Below are 19,874 nucleotides of genomic sequence, written 5' to 3' on the forward strand. Positions count from 1 at the left end.
GCTTTCTGACTGCTGCAGCAGTGACTAAGTTTCTCCACAAGATGACGCCCAAAACATTCACCGCCTTTGTTTTTATCTTGCTGCAACATTTTTAATATCACTTTCTCCTTATGACACCTACTTGAGCACAGTTCTGTCAGAAATACTATCCTATATGTAATTGTTTTGGAATGAAAACATTCGATAATAGATGCATAATGCAGATAGAAGTAAATTCTAAAATATAAAATAATTGCTTATGACATCAAATCAATCTGCTTCTCAATCTGTGCAATAACCTCGAGCCAGTCGGGTAATTGATACATTGTCATTTAACCTCAAGATGATACATTTACCATGGATTTGAAATTACTTTACTTACCTCAAAGCTTATCATTTTAATATTAAATCTTGTCATGGAAAAACATGAATGGATAGTGTTGTATAAAAATGTGCTTGTTTTCTACAAATAATCAAATGGCAAATACTATATACCATAGGCAAAATGATACATGGTTAGTGAGTATTCTTAGAATGCATAGATGTAGTTGTTGTTCTTTAACAATATCACTTAATTTTTATTGCCTAAAACAGTCATTGTTATAGTAATAGTTTATTTTTTCTAAATACGCAAACTTATCACATATTATTATACTGATGTCAATGTTGGGTGGGAGGTGCACTGTACTGAGTTCTTCAAAGAAATGTTTTCACATTTACGATTTTATTAGTTTATGAAGTAGACATTTACACCTATATTACACATTGTGATCTCCAAAACACACAAGTTCAGATACATCCTACTTGTCTGTCACAGCTTATTCTCATTGGCAGAAATAATGTTGTCATAGGAGCCATTATCCAACTGGGTTGCAGAAGCTGTTTGACATGTGGATTCAGTTACACTGTGGCGTCACAAACACCTCCTTCTCATCTACCATCCATCCCAACATCTGTTTAAAGGTCCAAGCATGTTTCACAAGCGCTTGACAAAAGGAAGGAAGTGGCCATGAGTGGAAGGAGTTGAAGGTGTGTCTGGTTTGGCAGAAAAGGGCAAATTTGTAAGCAGGATGGAGTCAAGTCAACTGTTCTTTCTTGTGTAATCCAGTAGTGAGATTTGAACTACCGGTAATTAATATCCCATGCAATTCAATTTTGGCAGACAGCACTGGGATCGTGGTTAGCATTTCTGTCTCTCTGGTGTTGTTGTTGGGCTGGCAACCAGTCTAGAGTATAATAAGGGCAAAGTATACTGGGATAGGCTCAATGTTACCCAAAACCAAATGATGGGTGGTGTAAAAAATGGAGGGATTTCCTATTTTACTTTGTAATGAGTAAAAATGCACATTCTGAACTAGGCCTCTAACCTTGAAAATCCCTGTGTTGTAATTTAAAGTTTTGGACACATCTGTCTCAAATATTTTTTACAGCCCAGATGCCTGTAAATAAGGTATAATTTGCAAAATGATTTAACTTACTAAAGTGATTGCAATCAAATCTAAGCATCATAAATGACAAACCTCAACCAGATCACACTTTTTTTTTTTATTTATGCTTGAAACAGTGCGGAAAAATCGGAATTTGGTGGAAGTTGCCCCTAGACTGAATGGCCGCCATTGACGGCTCTACGTGCCCTGGAAGTGATCGATCATGTTTCAAGGCCCTTTATGTAATAAGACGTCCAATCTATTTTGCCTAAGAAGGTCTGGCAGTGAATAATCAGTTGCACTTTATGGGTTAACAAGTTGCGCACAACAAGAGGGCTCAGGGAAAATCCATGATTGAAGTTTGACAGATGGTTTATTTCATTTCTGGGGAAAAAAAATGTTGCATATAATATTTAGAAATATGTTAAAATGGAGTAAAAATCTGCTAATAGCAAACTAGCATAACCACATGTAGTCTGAACCCAATAAATATAAACATTTATTCACAAGCGATGTCGTTTCAAAATTTTTTTCATACTGAAGTTCAACAAATTTCCGTAACCATCATTACCGTCATAATTTGAATGGTTTGAGGTTTTTGGGTGCTTGTGGCTCCCTCCCCTCTTGATCCGTTTTTCTGTACGATGTGCGTGCCAACACGTCTGCGTCAACCCCTTGCCCTATGTCTCAAAAAACAAATATTTGTCTGTGATGGCGACAGCAGCGAGCCGGTCATTTGATGGCATACCAGGTCCAGCAAGTCCATTCATTCCTAGGCAGTATCTAATTGGTGAGCCTAAAATTTAAGCAATTTCTTTGCATATCCCATTGGCATTTCTTAGAAGAGTTAATTTTATCTTGACAGGTCAGGGCTCCAGCCTCCAACCAAATGGTTGCGTTTTGCGACTAAAATTAGAGCCAGTGCGAGTATTGTTTTCATCTACTTGCACATGCCTGACCAGTAACATTGCATTTTTTTTCCTGACAAGCTCCTTCACGGTCAAATCTACTTGTTGGTGATAATATGAGGACCTAAAATACAGTAGAAGAGAAAAAAGGTGTAGGTGACAGATTTGTGGGGCGGGTTATAATCGGGGTAGCGGGAAAACTTGCAAACAATGGCGAAAAAGACAATAATACCCCTTTCCCACTGGCCAAAAAACCCATGTCAACCCACTAACTATCGGCTTTTGGTAGCAGTGGGAAAGGTGCAGCGACCCGCCTCGACCCGTGTCAATCAACCCGCCAAGCGACCGCGTTAAAATTACCTTGGCTCTGATCGTTATTCAGTGTGAAAGCAAAACCCCGGGTCAACAGTCAACACCCTAATCTACGTGGTGACGTAGGCTCTTACGTGATGCGTCATAACAACGTACCCGTGGCCTCCCATTGAACGCGCCCCACAACCGTAGTTACGTCGATGCTCATAACGAAGCTAGTAGAAGAAGAAGAATTCACGTCGCCTACGTTGCCTCAGCACAAGCAGAGTGTTGATCCTTTGCTGCATTTCGGTCATTTTGAGGGCAGTAAAAAGCAGGAAAACAGAGAACAGAAACAGAAAGGAGACTTCCATGTTGCTCTGCATTGTTTACTTCCTTGAACTGAATGAATTCGGTCGCATTTGTCGACGCGCATTTTAGCGTAACCTTACGCATGGCTGAGGAGCGGTGGGGGGGTAGACGGGTGAAAAAAAAGAGACACAGCTTTTTTTTTTTTTTTTGTCAATGGGAAAGGTGCCAAATACCAATTGCTAGTGGGTTGCATCGGCTTGGAAAAAACGCGCGTTGACCCACTAGTTTCAGTAGGAAAGGGGCATTAGTGACTTCATTCTTCCCAACAAACCCACCGGCACTGTTTCGAAGGAGGCTACGGAGAGAATAAGTCAAACTCAGGGGATCGACACAATGGAGGCGATGGTGAAATGCGAAAGTCCTCGCCGTTGAGCTGAAAACCAACACACGGGGCGTGATGCGACTGCAGCGGCAAGCAACACACACCGCCCTCTTACCATGCGTCATTGCTCATCTCTGAATTGCTATGAATTTGGAGGGCATTTTGAAAAAAAATTCTGAGCGCTAACAACTTCCATACTGCGGCTTTTTTATTCATGTCCCGGGAATCATTCCGAGAGGTATCATCAAGTATGTGCTGGTCGCACACTGCTAAAATGACAGCTCCTCCATGTTGACAAAGTGTGGTGTGTGGATGTCAGTTTCCGAGTTGGCCTGTGTCCTTGCAGGTAATTTGTCAATTAATAAATCTGTTGCTGATTGGTTGTAATGCCAGGTGACAGCAACAGAAATAGAACAAAATTCCCATCTTAACCTAATTTCTAGGCAGTATGCTTGTCAATGTCAAAACTGATGGAGAATAAAATATATATTCATAGGTTTTTAGTTTTATGCCATTTATTATGAAGTATTTGTTGGTTAAACTGTGAAAATAAGAAGAAAACTTTGCATGTTGATTTACAGTGTGCGCCCCTGAGTCTTGCTTGGGCCCTTAAAAAAAATTAGGGGGCCATTGTGCTCCTAGTAAAACATGTTAGTCTGGAGCTCTGCAAATGGAAGTCAAAATAGTTTGATGTCTTCTGGTTATCTTAATGTTAATGCAAGCTGAGATTCCTCCTTGTAAAAGTGGAGACATAAGGCCAAATTATACCGGACGCGTCTGCGGTACGGATTTGCCAATCTCCGTGTTGACTGTGTGCCCCGCAGTACGTCAAAAACCATACCGGCTGCGCACAACTGCGGTCCAGCAGCCCCCTCCCGTCGTGAGCTCTCGTGTGATTGTGCACGATAATGTGGCATTATAAACAACGACAAACACATAGTCTGTACTCAATAGAGAAGCAGAGAGAGAGAGGTGGACTTGATTTGACTGAACAATTTTTCTCAATTTTGGGTATGTAACACCCCGACCACGTCAACAACCCGTTCTCTACTATTTAATTACTGTTTTAATGACATAACTTGCATAACTCACTGTCTATCCTCATCGCTTCTGCTATGGTGTTCCATGCAGATTCCTTTTTAAACTTTGTGACTTTCCACCTCCATAATGAATCGTTCATCGTCCATGTTCGCTGGTGTTGAAATCATGAATAAGCACCTAGCCAGTTGACTGCAGGCCTGGCTCTGCATCTGATGCATATCCGACAAAAAATTGAAAATAGCCCAAACCATCCATATGTGGCCAGTATAATTTGAACAATATGATAGAATAGAAACGGATTGGCTCCACCGCTATATCTTGGCGGATCCATACCGCAGACGTGTCCGGTAATATGTAAGATTTTATTTCTCTCTTAAAGTTGCAGTGGGTGCTTTTGTGTTGTCCAATTACTTTTCTTTGTGCATGTACAAATGCCATCGATCGATCCTTCTAAAGCGCTTGTCTTTATTAAGGTCACAAGCTCGTCAGGGCAAATTTAGGGGCCGTTTACATGGTGACTCTCCGAGAAGACGAAAACTTTCATGTTTGCATCTATATGGTTCTATCTTCATTCAACCAATGTCGCAATTCCACATCAAAACGAAGTAGTATTTATGCCAGGCCCTAGGGGGGCGTGCAGATTTACAAGGCAACAGCGAATAATGCACTTTGACCCCAACAACCTCTTCAGCCCGGAAGACAACATGCCCACCCACTCCAAGCAATTGCATTTTTCTTTTGTTCCAAAAGGCACAAAACTTGAAACATTCAACATATTTGAATTAAAAATATTGTTAAAACAGTAAATTATAGCAGACGTTCAGTCATTTGCTGTTTTTAATGTTTAGTAGCACCACTGCGCACGCCCAATGTGACGTGTGCGAGTGCTGACGTTATCGGCGTTCCATTGATGTGGATGCAGAGCAAGCCCCCCCAGCACTCCCACAATCGAATAATCCTTCCACTTTGGAGGCAGGATTCCAAGTTTTGCGTCTTTGCCTTCCGTCTTCGCCGACACCATATGAATGTGATGCCACTCCGCAACACAGTCATTGCATCTTGGTGTCGCAGAGTCGCCATGTAAACTGCCCCTTAGACAAAGAAACACCCACTTATACTCAAACCTCTGGATAATTTAGGGTTGTCATTTCACCTAAGTAGCACATTTTTGGGAACATTCCTAAAATAATGCAGTGTTGGTTAAGGACACAAGGTTGAAGAAACCACAGTACCCAGAGAAAACCCATGCATGCTTACCCGGTTATAATGGGTAAACTCCACAATGGAAGGCCCAGGCGAAAATTCAAAGCAATATGCTTGTGTATATTATAGCATACAATTTTGCCATACTAAGACTGCACTATTAATTAACAGTCCCTTTCTGAACCTTTACAAATGCTCCGCATGCAGTGTATCACAAAAGTGAGTACACTCCTCGCATTTCTGCAGATATTTAAGTATATCTTTTCATGGGACAACATTGACAAAGTGACACTTTGACACAATGAAAAGCAGTCTGTGTGCAGCTTATATAATAGAGTTTATTTATTTTCCCCTCAAAATATATACATATTTATATATAAATTAGGGCTGTCAAAATTATTGCGTTAACGGGCGGTAATTTATTTTTTTATTAATCACGTTAAAATATTTGACGCAATTAACGCACATGCCCCGCTCAAACAGATTAAAATGACAGCAGTGTCATATCTACTTGTTACTTGTGTTTTTTTGTGTTTTGTCGCCCTCTGCTGGTGCTTGGGTGCGACTGATTTTATGGGTTTCAGCAGCATGAGTGTTGTGTAATTATTGACATCAACAATGGCAAGCTACTAGTTTATTTTTTGATTGAAAATTTTACAAATTTTATTAAAACGAAAACATTAAGAGGGGTTTTAATATAAAATTTATATAACTTGTACTAACATTATCTTTTAAGAATTACGAGTCTTTCTATCCATGGATCACTTTAACAGAATGTTAATGCCATCTTGGTGATTCATTGTTATAATAAACAAATACAGTACTTGTGTACAGTATGTTGAATCAATGTATATATCAGTCTTGTGTCTTATCTTTCCATTCCAACAAAAATTTACAGAAAAATATGGCATAATTCATAGATGGTTTGAATTGCGATTAGTTACGATTAATTAATTTTATAATAAGTGATTAACTCGATTTAAAATTTTATTCGTTTGACAGCCCTAATATATATATATATATGTATATATATATATATATATATATATATATATATATATATATATATATATATATATATATATATATATATATATATATATACACACATTAGGGCTGCGACTATCGAGTATTTTAGTATTCAATTAATCGATGAACTACTTAGTTCGAATAATCGAGTAATCAGATAAGGAAAATGAATAATCAAAATACCTGAGCGGAGCCTCAAACGGTATAAAAAAATACAATAAATGAGGATCTGTGTACAACAAAAGAACAATCAGCTAACTTACAAAGCAAATGTCCGCTAGCTTAAATGCTATAAAATGCTAATTTTTTTTTACAATGTTCTTAACAAATGGTTCAGACATATAGTCTTTCAAAAAACGGCTAAATATATCTATGAACTAATTTACAAATGCATTAAAAAGCATTAGCTCAAACAAAAACTTAGCTTACGTTGGTCTTAACAGGGAGCAGTTAGATTCAGCCATGTGAAATGAGGCAGACCAGAGGGCAGTGTATTCACCTTAATCAATAAAACTAAATGCAAACACTTTCAAAATAAACTATTACAACGACACTTTAATTAAACAAATATTCGATGCAACAAAATTTAATTTGAATATTTTTTTCTAATCGAATACTCGAGTTAATCGATTAATCGTTGCAGTACTAATATATATGTATATATATATATATATATATATATATATATATATATATATATAGTGTACAGTCTTCAGAAGAGGCTTCCTCCTGGGGTGACAGCCATGCACACCACTTTGACGTAGAGTGCGGCGTATGATCTGAGCACTACCAGGCTCACCCCCCACCTCTTCAATCTCTGCAGCAATGCTGACAGCACTCCTGCAACGAGTCATATGACATTTAGAGGGAAAATGACAAGCAGTACTCAGTTTGGATATTTAGGGCTGTACGTAGAGTCTAAGGAGTGTACTCACTTTTGTTGCCAAGGGTTTAGATAGTAATGGCTATAATTTGAGTTATTTCAAGGGGAAAATAAATCACCTCTATCATATAAGCTGCACACAGACTACTTTTCATTGTGTCAAAGTGTAATTTTGTCAGTGTTGTCCCATGAAAAGATATACTTCAATATCTGTAGAAATGCATTGGGTGTACTCACTTTTGTGATACACTGTACAGTTCTGTCACTGCTTAAAGAAACTTACTGCTCAGGCAAATGTGATGCAATTAAAACAACCACACTCAGTTGCCCAACCACAGACCTTCCTCTTCCCCTGTCACCCCCCCGCCTCCCCCCATGCACACCCCCACACAAACACATTCTGTACATACACATGCGCATAGTTCATATGTTTTTTTAAAGGCACACTCTGGCCATGTGTCTAGAAGGAGGAGACAAGTAGAACGAGCCGTAAAGGGGCAGAGAGAGGGAGGAGTGTATCCTCAGAGAGTTCCGCTCACTTTAGATTTGAAACAAACCGCCTAGATCTTTTTCTCGGTTCTTGTCCAGCTCTTCAGAACCACACGAAACAGTGAGTTGAGGAACTGGCTCTTTAAAACCCTCATTATCTTGGCTTTTTTGCGCTTTGGACTGGAGGCATGCATCTGAAACACACCGTGGAGGGCTTTCCTCCATCTGTCCGTGCGTCAAAGGAAACCCGGTGTGGTGTGAGGGGAAAGGAAAGTGCACACAAGAGTCGAGGAGTAGCGGAGTGTCCGGGAGAAAAGGAAGGGAAGGATTAGCAGAAAACAAGAAGAAAGGGCACCCCAACCACCAACTACAAACATGAGTTTGCCTACTAACTGTGTGTATCTAGCCCCATCATTCCAGGACCGATACTTGAAAATGCGCAATGGGAATATCGGCGGTTCACCGTGTGCTGTCAATAGACCCATCGATATCGTGCAGAAACGAAGACGGTAGGCAAGATATAGCATCAGTGCACAAACTGTAATACTTTGTTTTTCAAACCACAAAACCGTAACCACAAAACGATGGAATCTATGACACACATTAGGAAGTCCCTCACTCAGTGCTTTTGCTTTCAAATCTTAGAGTTGATCAATGAATTATCAAACCTGTTTGGTTACAACATAGTTGTGAAATAGTAGCTTTTGTTTATACCAATTTCAATTTAAGTGTTGTCAAATGCAAAATTCACATACACAACCTGTTACTAATATCGGGACTGTTTCAAGATAAGCATGTTTTGAATGGCAATTATATTGGATTTGAATAATTTCTTAGTAGTCCTAATTTGTACAATGTGCTAGATTTAGTGCCTACTGGTTGAAATTCATTGTTGTTTACAATAATTGCTTGAAAAAGCCTTATCTTGTCCTCTTGCTACGGGAATTCGGGCATTTTATTTTTACAGAAATATATTTCGTATACATCCTGTTTAGGGTCACGGGTAAAATAGAGCTTATTCCAGATTACTTTAGCAGCAGCGTGTATATAGACGAACAATCGACACATTCACACTTAAGGACTATTTAGTCTTTAATTAACCATTGTTTGCATCCTTTTTCTGATTTAAAACCATTCTGAACTGGAAGCATTTCAAACAGTTGGCTGTTGAAAGACTAAGGTTCAACTGGATGTGTGAATAATTACAGTTGCACTGTCTGATGAGATTGCCCTGAAATTTAAAAATCACTTATTTTACATTTGTTTTACAAGTAATTTTGCACACCTTTAGAATCACCATTACTTAAAGCTGTAGTAATATCTTGCAATCCCTACAAAAAGAGAAAGACACATTTATATTACATTTGTATATGTATTCATTCATTCATCTTCCGAGCTGCTTATCGTTACATTTGTATATCAAAAAAAAAAAGAAAAGAAAAGGGATGGATAGCCAATATCAAGCAGTTCTCTGTACTCAGTACTCTGACTGAAAGGTTGAAGTTGTGATAAGGTCGATTTCATAGGGTTTGGTTATTGAGTGCTTCTTAAATACATGACTTGGCGTGAAAAGCTAAGTGTTTTCTTATTAATAGCATGCTCCATAAATAGTAATTTCCACCATATTATTCATCACGGTCCTCAGACAAATCACTTATTCCTCATAAGATTGTGCAAGATCATCCATGCATGTGTTTAGATAAAGTGTTTTAGACAAATGTGGAAAACAGATGGATATGAATTTTGTAATAATTAAATCTAACTAGTTTTTAATTTTATATTTAACAGCACTGATTTTGTGTTAATTGTGCCGGGATTGAATTATGTGCAATCAGTGGTTGTTCCAGGTGAAATTTTATTTAAAAAATAATCATATCAATGTGAACAATTTTAGCCAGCACAAGTTTCAGTATTGTTTGTGTGTTTTTGCGAAAAAATAGACATGTGCCTTCCAGTTTACAAAAGGAAGTGCCACTTATTTTCACAACCGTGCCTTTTAAAAGAAAGGCATTTCATCGTGTGGGAGAAAGAGGAGGTTCAAAGTAAATTTAGGCTATAACATTGGTAAAATGATGGAGACAAAGCTAATGGGCGCACAGTCAGCCACATTTATGGACATGATGGATAAATAAACCACATGTGACAACCAAAACAATGGTTATTTGTTGTAAGATTTTAAGTAATAAGATATTTATTGAATAATAAAACTACTTGCTCACAATATTATAGCTGGACACTATGGTCATATGTGTATATAATATATATATATATATATATATATATATATATATATATATATATATATATATATATATATATGTATATATAAAAAAAAAATCTAAAGCTATCATTTTTAAAAGAAAGGCAATGAAATGTCACATGCAATATGTACGGGTATGGCATGTCTGTGTACAATGAGCTGTGACCTTTGGTGACATCACAGCAGTTGAGCCAGCCCTTTGGGCCTCAGCCTGTGTCATCACACTGAGAAATGACGCACAGCTCACTGCTGAGGAGATCAGAGGTCGTGTTTTGACATATACCGAGCCATACAGTAACATTATGACCACTTGCTCAATTTAATAATCAAATACTGTATAAAGGTTCGATGAAATTGTACTAGGCAATAATTAGGAATTTTGATTGACACTGTTAGAGTGATAGTAACACAACAATACAGTAACCCATTGTTCATCATAGGGATCTAGATAATAATATTCACCTAATGTTCAATGGCTGAAATGTGCATTTCCTACATGCTTGGGCATTGTATACCAATTAAGGCTGCAGCAATCAATTATTTTAATAGTCGATTAATCTATCAGCTAGTGAGTTCGAATAATCAAATAATCGGATTAGGAACATTTAATGCATTTCAGAACAAATTTTAGGAGATATAAAACAAAGGCTTGATAAGATTGCACTTTCAAAAGAGCATTCAATGCCAATACAAAAAAAAATTTCCTGGGTTTTTCTTCAAACTATGCAGGATTGCACTTTCATTTAAAAATAAATTAAAATACCTGAGTTTAGCCTCAAAGGGTATGAAAAAAATAATAAATAAGGATCAAAGTACAACAAAAGAAGAACTGGCTAACTTGCATAGCCAAAGTCTCCTAGCTTAAACGCTATAAAATATTGCATATAAAATATTAAAATAGCAAAAATGAAATATTCCAACAAAATACGGCCAAATATACCTATAAACTAAATTACGAATGCATAACAGAAAACATTAGCTCAAACAAAAACTTACCTTACGTTGGTCTTAACAGGGAGCAGCTGGATTCAGGCATATTAAATGAGTTATGAGTTTCATGTTCACTGTTGCCAGTAGAGGGCAGTGTATCCACCCAAAACAATAAAACAAAATGCAAACACCTTAAAAAAAAAAACATTGCAACGCCACTCTAATTAAACGAATATTCGAAGCAGCAAAATTTGTTTTGAAGCTTTTTTTCTAATCGAATTACTTGAGTTAATCGATTAATCGTTGCAGCACTAATACCAGTCTTTATGTTATACGTAACTGGTTGCTGTAATGTAGTATGAACTTCATGAAGAGTTGCTTTGCCAGAGGGTTTTGAATGAGTCAGACGTGATTATAATTGACAATTCATTGTATTTGAGCAGCCATTTGGACGGTACCCATTTGGACTGAACCTTCTGAGTTCCCGCTTGTCAGGCTCTAACTCTATGGTTGTTCATTGCTCTACTGAGAGCACCACGTATTGCGCCAACAACACATTAGTTTAAATGTTTCTGTGATGAGACACCAATTGCATGCAATCAAATGCAAGATCAGTGAGTTTCAGTCATCCTTTGTGTTCTCATATCTGGTGAAAAAATTACAGACCAGCTAGGTGATTAATTGTTCTTTGTGTATCAGCCATGAAGGTACGACTGACGTCAGCAAGTGTCATTGTTTGACTGTCCAGTAATTTTGTAGACCACAGGAGTGAGATAGCAACTGGGACCTTGAATCTGAATGATAATCAACTGAGGGGAAAAGATGATGTGTTCTAAGAGGTTAAAGAAGGACGAGAACATAGTAAAACATACCCAGTAGAATATCCTCTTTATTGTGATTGTAGTGAACAACGATATTGGAATATGTCTTTGTGTGCGAATAAGAAAAATAAAATGTGAAAATAGCAATGGAAGCAACTTAATATAATAAAGCAGAAGGAAAAAAAAGTAAAATGCTGCATGTTTGGTTATATACTGTATGTGAAAATTGGTGTTACAACATTATAATCAGCTATATTAACTTGTAGAATAGTGTCCCCTCTTCTTTTCTCTTCCTTCTCAACTATATATCCATTATCCAAGATCCTTGAAAAACTCTTTAATAATAGGCTAGACAAATTCATATCAAAGCATAACTTACTAAACGATAGTCAGTATGGTTTTAGAAAAAAAAAAAATTCTACTGCACAAGCACTGACACAGTCAGTGGAAATTATTACGGATGCGATTGATCAAAAGCAGTATTCTGTTGGAATTTTTTGGGATTTAAAAAAGCATTTGACACAGTAAATCACAATATATTATTTGACAACTTAGAGAGCTTGGGAATTAGAGGTGTAGCGTTAGACTGGATACGTAGTTATTAAAGATGTCCCGATCGATCATCAAATCACGTCATTTTCAAAGTATCGGAATCGGCAAAAAAATATCGAACATGCCTTTTTTAAAAATATTTATATATTTTTTAATTAAATCGTTTTCTAATTGTATTTAACGTTACAGACAAAATGTCTTACACTCATCCAGAGTCTTTAGTTTTGGCTTAAAGTAGGGCTATCAAATTTATCGCGTTAATGGCGGTAATGAATTTTTTAAATTAATCACGTTAAAATATTTAACGCAATTAACGCATGCGCTGCACGACCCACTCACGCATTGTCGCGTTCAATCTATAATGGCGCCATTTTACCTATATATAGAGCTAAAAGGCAGCGTAAAATGAGTAGAGTGAATTTTGGCAGTCTTTGGAGCTTTTTTTTAAATGGCTAAAGCCTTACAATCCCTCTCTCATCAATTAGAAATATCATGGGAAGCAATGTGGGGAAGAAAGGTAGTAGTTGATCTTTTTCTTAGCACCCTATGTTATTTCCCAACGCAGAGAAGATATATCAATTGGTGCCACTACGCACAGTCATGGTTGCACTTCCCATCATGCATTTGGGCAGAACGGTTAAATGGCTACAGTATCATTTACTGAAAGCTCAACAAATACACTAGATGGCAATATTTAGTCACAATATACAAAGTCACATTTATCCTTTAAGAATTACAAGTCTTTCTATCCGTGGATCCCTCTCACATAAAGAATTTTAATAATGTAAATGCCATCTTGAGGATTTATTGTCATAATAAACAAATACAGTACTTATGTACTGTATGTTGAATGTATATATTCATCTGAGTTTTATCCATTTTTTTCTTAATGCATTGCCAAAATGTATATTATCGGGAAAAATTATCGGGGATGATTGGAATTGAATCGGGAGCAAAAAAAAGCAATCGGATCGGGAAATATCGGGATCGGCAGATACTCAAACTAAAACGATCGGGATCGGATCGGGAGCAAAAAAACATGATCGGAACAACCCTAGTAGTTATTTATTTAAAATATATCAATATGTGACAATTGGTGGGAACAGGTCGAATAGACTTGAAGTTACATGTGGCGTACCTCAAGGCTCTGTCTTGGGGCCAAAACTGTTTATACTATATATAAATGATATATACAAGGTCTCCAATATATTAAGAATTGTGCTTTTTGCTGATGACACAAATATTTTTTGTGCAGGTGATAACCTAAACAGATTGGCTCAGCAAGTAAATGAAGAATAGGATAAGTTTACTGGATTGAATCAACAAAATGAACTAACTCGCACTGAATTTTGAACTAATCTACCGGATCGAATCAACAAAACAAACTAATCGCCGTGATCGACAATGACTATTGGGAAGATGAGCATATACACAAAAAAGGGGATGGGGGGAAAAAAAAACTTGTAATCATCACACAATCTGAAATGTCAAAATTGTTATTCGATAATATACGTCCTATGGTGTACTGGGGATGGGATATAATAAGCTTTGGCTTCTCCCGTCAGCCCTTTTCGGGTTTAATTGAATGTAAACACGAATGCTGTACGTTTGGATTGTTGCCTGTCTACGCCTGAAACGGAAATAAATCAATACATTTTAAAAAGAAATAAAGCAGTAACTTGTAACTGGTCAAAAGGATATAATGAACAATCCTCTCTTTTTGACAGTGATTTGTGGGAATAGTTTTAAAATAACAGGCCAAATTATACTGTAGATAGTTTTTCATTACATGGTTATCAGTTTGAAAAGAATAAACACATCAGACAACAGAAAAAGCCTCAAGGAAAACAGACTCGGTGTGTTTTTGCCACATCTGTCCCACTGTGAGCTTGAGGACTGGCTGCTCTTTAGTTGTCTTTAGCTGATTATAGGAAGAAGTGGCATAATCGTGACTCTGTCGGACGCAATCACTGTATACCGAAAGGTGCCAATTAGTCCTACATGAACCTGATTAGAGCAGAGTGCAGCATGGCCCGTTAGCAGCTCAGGTAGGGTCTGTGTTTGTGTGTGTCAATGTATGTGTGTGAGTGTGGCCTGGACTAGCCCTCCCAGTTTGTGTATCAGTGTGATGTCAGGCTCTTCGATTTTTGGATCGATGGCTGAGCCAAAACTCGGCCTGGACCACCGGGTGGGTAATCATTGCACTGTGTGTATTTTTATGTGTGGTTCTGGCGAAGTATGTGACTGTTCGTTCCTGCTTCTAATGATGTCAATACTGATCAGCCACTGTATTGAATTCTGCGCTGCTGGACCGACAGAGGTAATCACTGCCTATAGACTCCTTGACCAATTTCTACATGGAGGATTGAATCAACCTTTGAGGTAGTCCAGAAATATCCATTTTGATTATATATAAATGGTCAGACTGCAAAAAAGGGGTGCAATTTCCCTGGCAAATTGCTTTGAGAGTCTGCCGTCATTGTGTGAATTCTGTGGGAATCGGGAATTCATACTGTCTTTATAAACGTCATATACAAGAATGGCTGAATTGCTCTGCCAATATGGCATTATTGAAGATGGTGAGCGTTGCGTTCGTAAAATTGAAAGAGATGGGAATTTTTATTATATCTTCTACAGCAGGGGTCGGGAACCTTTTAGACAGAGAGAGCCAAAACCCAACATATTTTAAAATGTGATTCCACAAGAGCCATACAGTGTGTGTCTATGTCTATGTATGTATATAAACACACACTGTATATTCTATGTTCTTTTGCCAGTTTGTCTGAGTCCATTTTGTAAGCACTGTTTCTTTCGTGAATGCATTTGAATGCATTACACGGGAGGCAGAGGGTGGACATGCTCTGCTTTTACGAGCAGTCGCCGAGTTGCGATTGAAATAAATCTTGAGCAAACGACAAAGAAAGTCTAACATCGTTACTTGGGTTGTTACAATCATTGCGCAGTTGTGCACTCACCACAAGGAAAATAACAAATAGAAACATGGTGTGGCACCGCATATATTTCCTGGAATAGGAAACCACAATCGGGGACGACCAGGGGGACATGGCAGTAACACTGGCTGAGACAGGCAGAGCCTTTTTGGGGGTCGTTTCGTGAGTCTCACTCTCTTTGAAGTGGCGAAAATTTGACGTACCAAAAAGTCACAAAAGTGAAATGCCTATGTGACTTGGGTTTCCATGCGGTTCCCTTTCGTGGTTTAGTTTTCTCGTATGTATTTTTTTATATACTCCAGTTCGCCCGGCATCGAGTCAGGAGGGGCTGACCCCGCCGCTGGCCGAGTGGTGACTTAAAGCAGAAGTTCAGGATTTTTGATATGAGGCTTAATCTTCGAGCTAGCAGGGGTCTAGTTAGCTGGTGGAGTTGATTTCAACAAATTCCATTTCATTTACAAGTTATTTGTTGGTTTCAGGGCTCTGGAGTGGCTAAGCTAGCGCGAGTCAATGGCACCATTATAGCATGCCAATAAAAAAAACAATACAGATCTACGAACATATCCAACATAGTCAAATAAATTCAAAACACAGATCATTGTTTCAAAACACCCAGGCGGCCAAAACAATGTCACACCAAACTGCTGTAATTTTTTTCATTCTGCAGGACTATTTTTTTTTTTTAGATGCATAATGCAACCCCGATAAAGAGGAGTTTCAGTCAGTCATTCTCACGCTGCATTCGAGGAAGGTGAGAAGTCGGACTTATCCCGCTCAGAGGGTACCAGTTGCGACTTTAAAGCATTCCAGCTGAATGCAAACAGCAAAGATGGCTGATCGCCACAAGTTGTTTTTTATTTTGGCCTTCAAAAGACATTTTGACCCCCAGCTAACCTGACTTCTCATAAGCGGTCAAATAGTTGAGGCGTACTAATGATATTTTTCCAGATCAGAGGTTAGAAAGTGACTTCCCACCTTCCTCAAATGCAGCATCAGTCTGCTGAGTTAACTGACGGCTGGCAACATGGTGAAATGTGCATTTAGAGGCTGTGGAAACATACAGAAGAAACGGGCAAAGGAAAGTTTCCACAAATTCCCGATGAAGAACGAGGAAAAACATAAACTGGTCACTTGCTGCTGGCTACGACATAAAAAATCAGCGGTGAAAAAAACTCGATGTGATACCACTCCGCCCTGCTCCTCTGCAGAGCTTCTAGATTACAAATGTTCCTGTTCATACTGCAATTATTGACCTGCAATGGTAAGTTTTAAAAACTTTATCCTGAAAACATAGCCAACACTATTGATTCCATGGGTCATCGATGATTTTCCTGTGTGCATATCTTGTTTTTTATTGGCATGCTATAATGGTGCCATTGACTCGCCCTAGCTTAGCCACTCCGGAGCCCTGAAACTATTAAATAACTTGCAAACGAAACGGAATTTGTTGAAATCAACTCCACCAACTAACTAAACCCCCGCTAACTCGAAGATTAAGCCTAATGTCAAAAATCCTGATCTTCCGCTTTAACGCACGAGGCGATCTCGCCCATCCCCGCGCAACCCGACTTGAAGCATATTATTGCGACGCACATTTGTAGTGTCCAAGATTAAAGTGCAAATGTGCCATCAGCTCATCATAGCTGGTTCATGTCAAGCCAGCCAGCGGGTTCCGCATTTAAGATGACAGCTTGGCAGAGGGCCATATGCGCTCATCAAAAGAGCCATATATGGCTCGCGAGACATAGGTTCCCAACCCCTATTCTACAGTATGTAGCCTATAAAAACACTAGTGAAGGGATGCTTATACAGTAATTGTCTAATCAAATTGCTTCTGTTCAATTATCTGATTTTAAAAAGTATGCTGCAGTGCACTCACTGTTAGTGTGAATGTCCGTGTGAATGGTTCTTTGTCTCAATACGTATCCTGTGACTGGCGGGCGATAGCATAACTCTCTAAGTTAGCTGGGAAAGTCGCTGAATAAACAGTTTAGAAAATTGAGGATATCCGCTGCAATGTATTCACTTGCATTATAATCTGTTTTTTGTCTGTATGGTGACAGCATTTTTCAGCATGATAAATATTTGTATAGAAATGTGTCTTTGTTTTTATGATATCTGGAGACTTTCTTCTTGTGTCGATTATACTATGGATAGAAACCCAATACTCTAATACAGTGGTATGAAAAAGTATGTGAATCTTTTGTAATTTCTCACATTTCTGCATAAAATCACCATCAAATGTAATCTGATCTTTGTCAAAATCACACAGATAAAAAAACAGTGTCTGCTCTAACTAAAACCACCAAATATATATAGGTTTTCATATTTTAATGAGGAAAGTATGCAAACAATGACAGAAGGGTAAAAAAATAAGTAAGTGCACCATGACATTTAATATTTTTTGGCCCCCGCTTTGGCAGCAATAACTTCAACCAGACGCTTCCTGTAGCTGCAGATTTGTCTGGCACATCGATCAGGACTGAACCTGGCCCATTCTTCTCTACAAAACTGCTGTAGTTCAATCAGATTCCTGGGATGTCTGGCATGAATCGCTATCTTTAGGTCATGACACAGCATCTCAATGGGGTTCAAGTCTGGACTTTGACTTGGCCACTCCAGAATGTGTATTTTGTTCTTATGAAACCATTCTGAAGTTGATTTACTTCTGTGTTTTGGATCGTTGTCTTGATGCAGCATCTATCCTCTTTTTAGCTTCAACTGTTTGACAGATGGCCTCAGGGTTTCCTGCAAGACATCCTGATAAACTTTTGAATTCATTCTTCCATTAATGATTGCAAGTTGTCCAGGCCCTGAGGTAGCAAAACAGCCCCAAATCATGATGCTCCCTCCACCATGCTTCACAGTGGGGATGAGGTGTTGATGTTGGTGAGCTGTTCCATTTTTCCTCCACACATGACGTTGTGTGTTACTCCCAAACAATTGAACTTTGGTTTCATCAGTCCACAAAATATTTTTCAAAAACTTCTGGGAAGTGTCCAAGTGCCTTTTGGCAAACATTAAACGAGCAACAATGTTTTTTTATTACACAGCAGTGGCTTCCTCCGTGGAGTCGTCCCATGAGCACCATTCTTGGCCATAGTTTTATATATAGTTGATGTGTGCACAGAGATATTGGACTGTGCCAGTGATTTCTTCAAGTCTTGAGCAGACACTCTAGGGTTCTTTTTTTTTTACCTCTCTGAGTATTCTGCCCTGAACTCTTGGCGTCATCTTTGGTGGACGGCCACTCCTTTGAGAGAAGCAACAGTGCCAAACTCTACATTTCCAGAAACTTTCTCTGACTGTCGATTGATGAACATCCAGACGTTTAGAGATGGTTTTGTATCCTTTCCCTGCTTTATACAAATCGACAATCCTTGATCGCAGGTGTTCAGACAGCTTTTTTGACCCTAGCCATGATGCACATCAGACAATGCAAGACATTTCTTACCAGGTGTGTGTTTTATAGTGGGCAGGGCAGTTTTCTGTCTTTATTTATTTCCTTTTCAGGTGTGACAGAGCCAAACATACAGCATTTATTTGTGTTTACATTCAGTTCAACCCGAAAAGAAAAGGGCTGACGGGAGAAGCCGAAACATATTTAATCCCGCCCTAGTATACCATAGGACGCAGAATTATCAAATAACAATTTTGACATTTCAGATTGTGTGATGATTACAGTTTTTTTTCCCCTCCCCTTGTTTGTTCATTTTCCCAATAGGCATTATCGATTGCAGCGATTTGTTCGTTATGTTGATTAATTCCTGCAGATTAGTTCATAATTCAGTGTGAGGTTAGTTCATTCTGTTGATTCCATCCAGAAGATAGGGAATAGCTGAGGACCGATGGCAGGCCGTGTCCGCCACCTCCTTTCGTCGATTTAATCCTCGTTGCCATCCCATCTTCATTCCTTGCTGCATTCCGACAAGCACTCATCTCCAAGTTGCGCAGCTTCGTGGTAATTTTCATTACCATTCTGGTTGTAGCAGTATTGGATGCAGCTAGGTCGTGGTCACCTGTAATATATCATTACAGGCCTTGTTGAGGCTGGCGTGCACTCCAGCTATAGCGCTCACTGTGGTAGTGGTCAATTCCACTGATCTCCTTTGGCATTCCTCACTTTTATGATGATCCGACGAATCAGGTGGGCTCCGAGCCCTTGCAGAAGAATCACAGCCAGCAGCGTTATGAACAGGTACACATCCTCGATGTCCTCAACTTCGAGTGTGGTCAGACACAGCGGCCGCCATTTTCCCCAGCTATCCTCCATAAATCCAGATTTAAAAGTGTTGCCCGGCTTTAAACCACTCATGACTGGGCACACACCTGACTTAAAATGTTTGGTAAAAATCGGTTTCAGTTGCTCTTTAATCTCCTCAGGCAGAGGGTTCACTTACTTATTTTCCCCCTTCA

General features: G+C 38.6%; 1 protein-coding gene across 7 annotated transcripts in view; it reads left to right on the plus strand.

The window, feature by feature from the left end:
• LOC130918526 (cAMP-specific 3',5'-cyclic phosphodiesterase 4D-like) overlaps positions 1 to 19,874 on the plus strand; it is a 172,059-nt gene that overhangs the window by 105,565 nt on the left and 46,620 nt on the right. The window contains exon 1 of one of the 7 annotated variants that reach the window (XM_057840284.1): positions 7,882 to 8,453. The exons of the other annotated variants lie outside the window; for them this stretch is intronic. Coding sequence (XP_057696267.1) covers positions 8,320 to 8,453 — 134 coding nt within the window. The 5' untranslated portion in view covers positions 7,882 to 8,319. Of the gene's footprint in view, positions 1 to 7,881; positions 8,454 to 19,874 lie in introns of those variants that run through there. 7 annotated transcript variants of the gene reach the window in all.

The sequence above is a fragment of the Corythoichthys intestinalis genome, chromosome 7, assembly GCF_030265065.1.
Source record: "Corythoichthys intestinalis isolate RoL2023-P3 chromosome 7, ASM3026506v1, whole genome shotgun sequence".
Classification (NCBI taxonomy): domain Eukaryota; kingdom Metazoa; phylum Chordata; class Actinopteri; order Syngnathiformes; family Syngnathidae; genus Corythoichthys; species Corythoichthys intestinalis.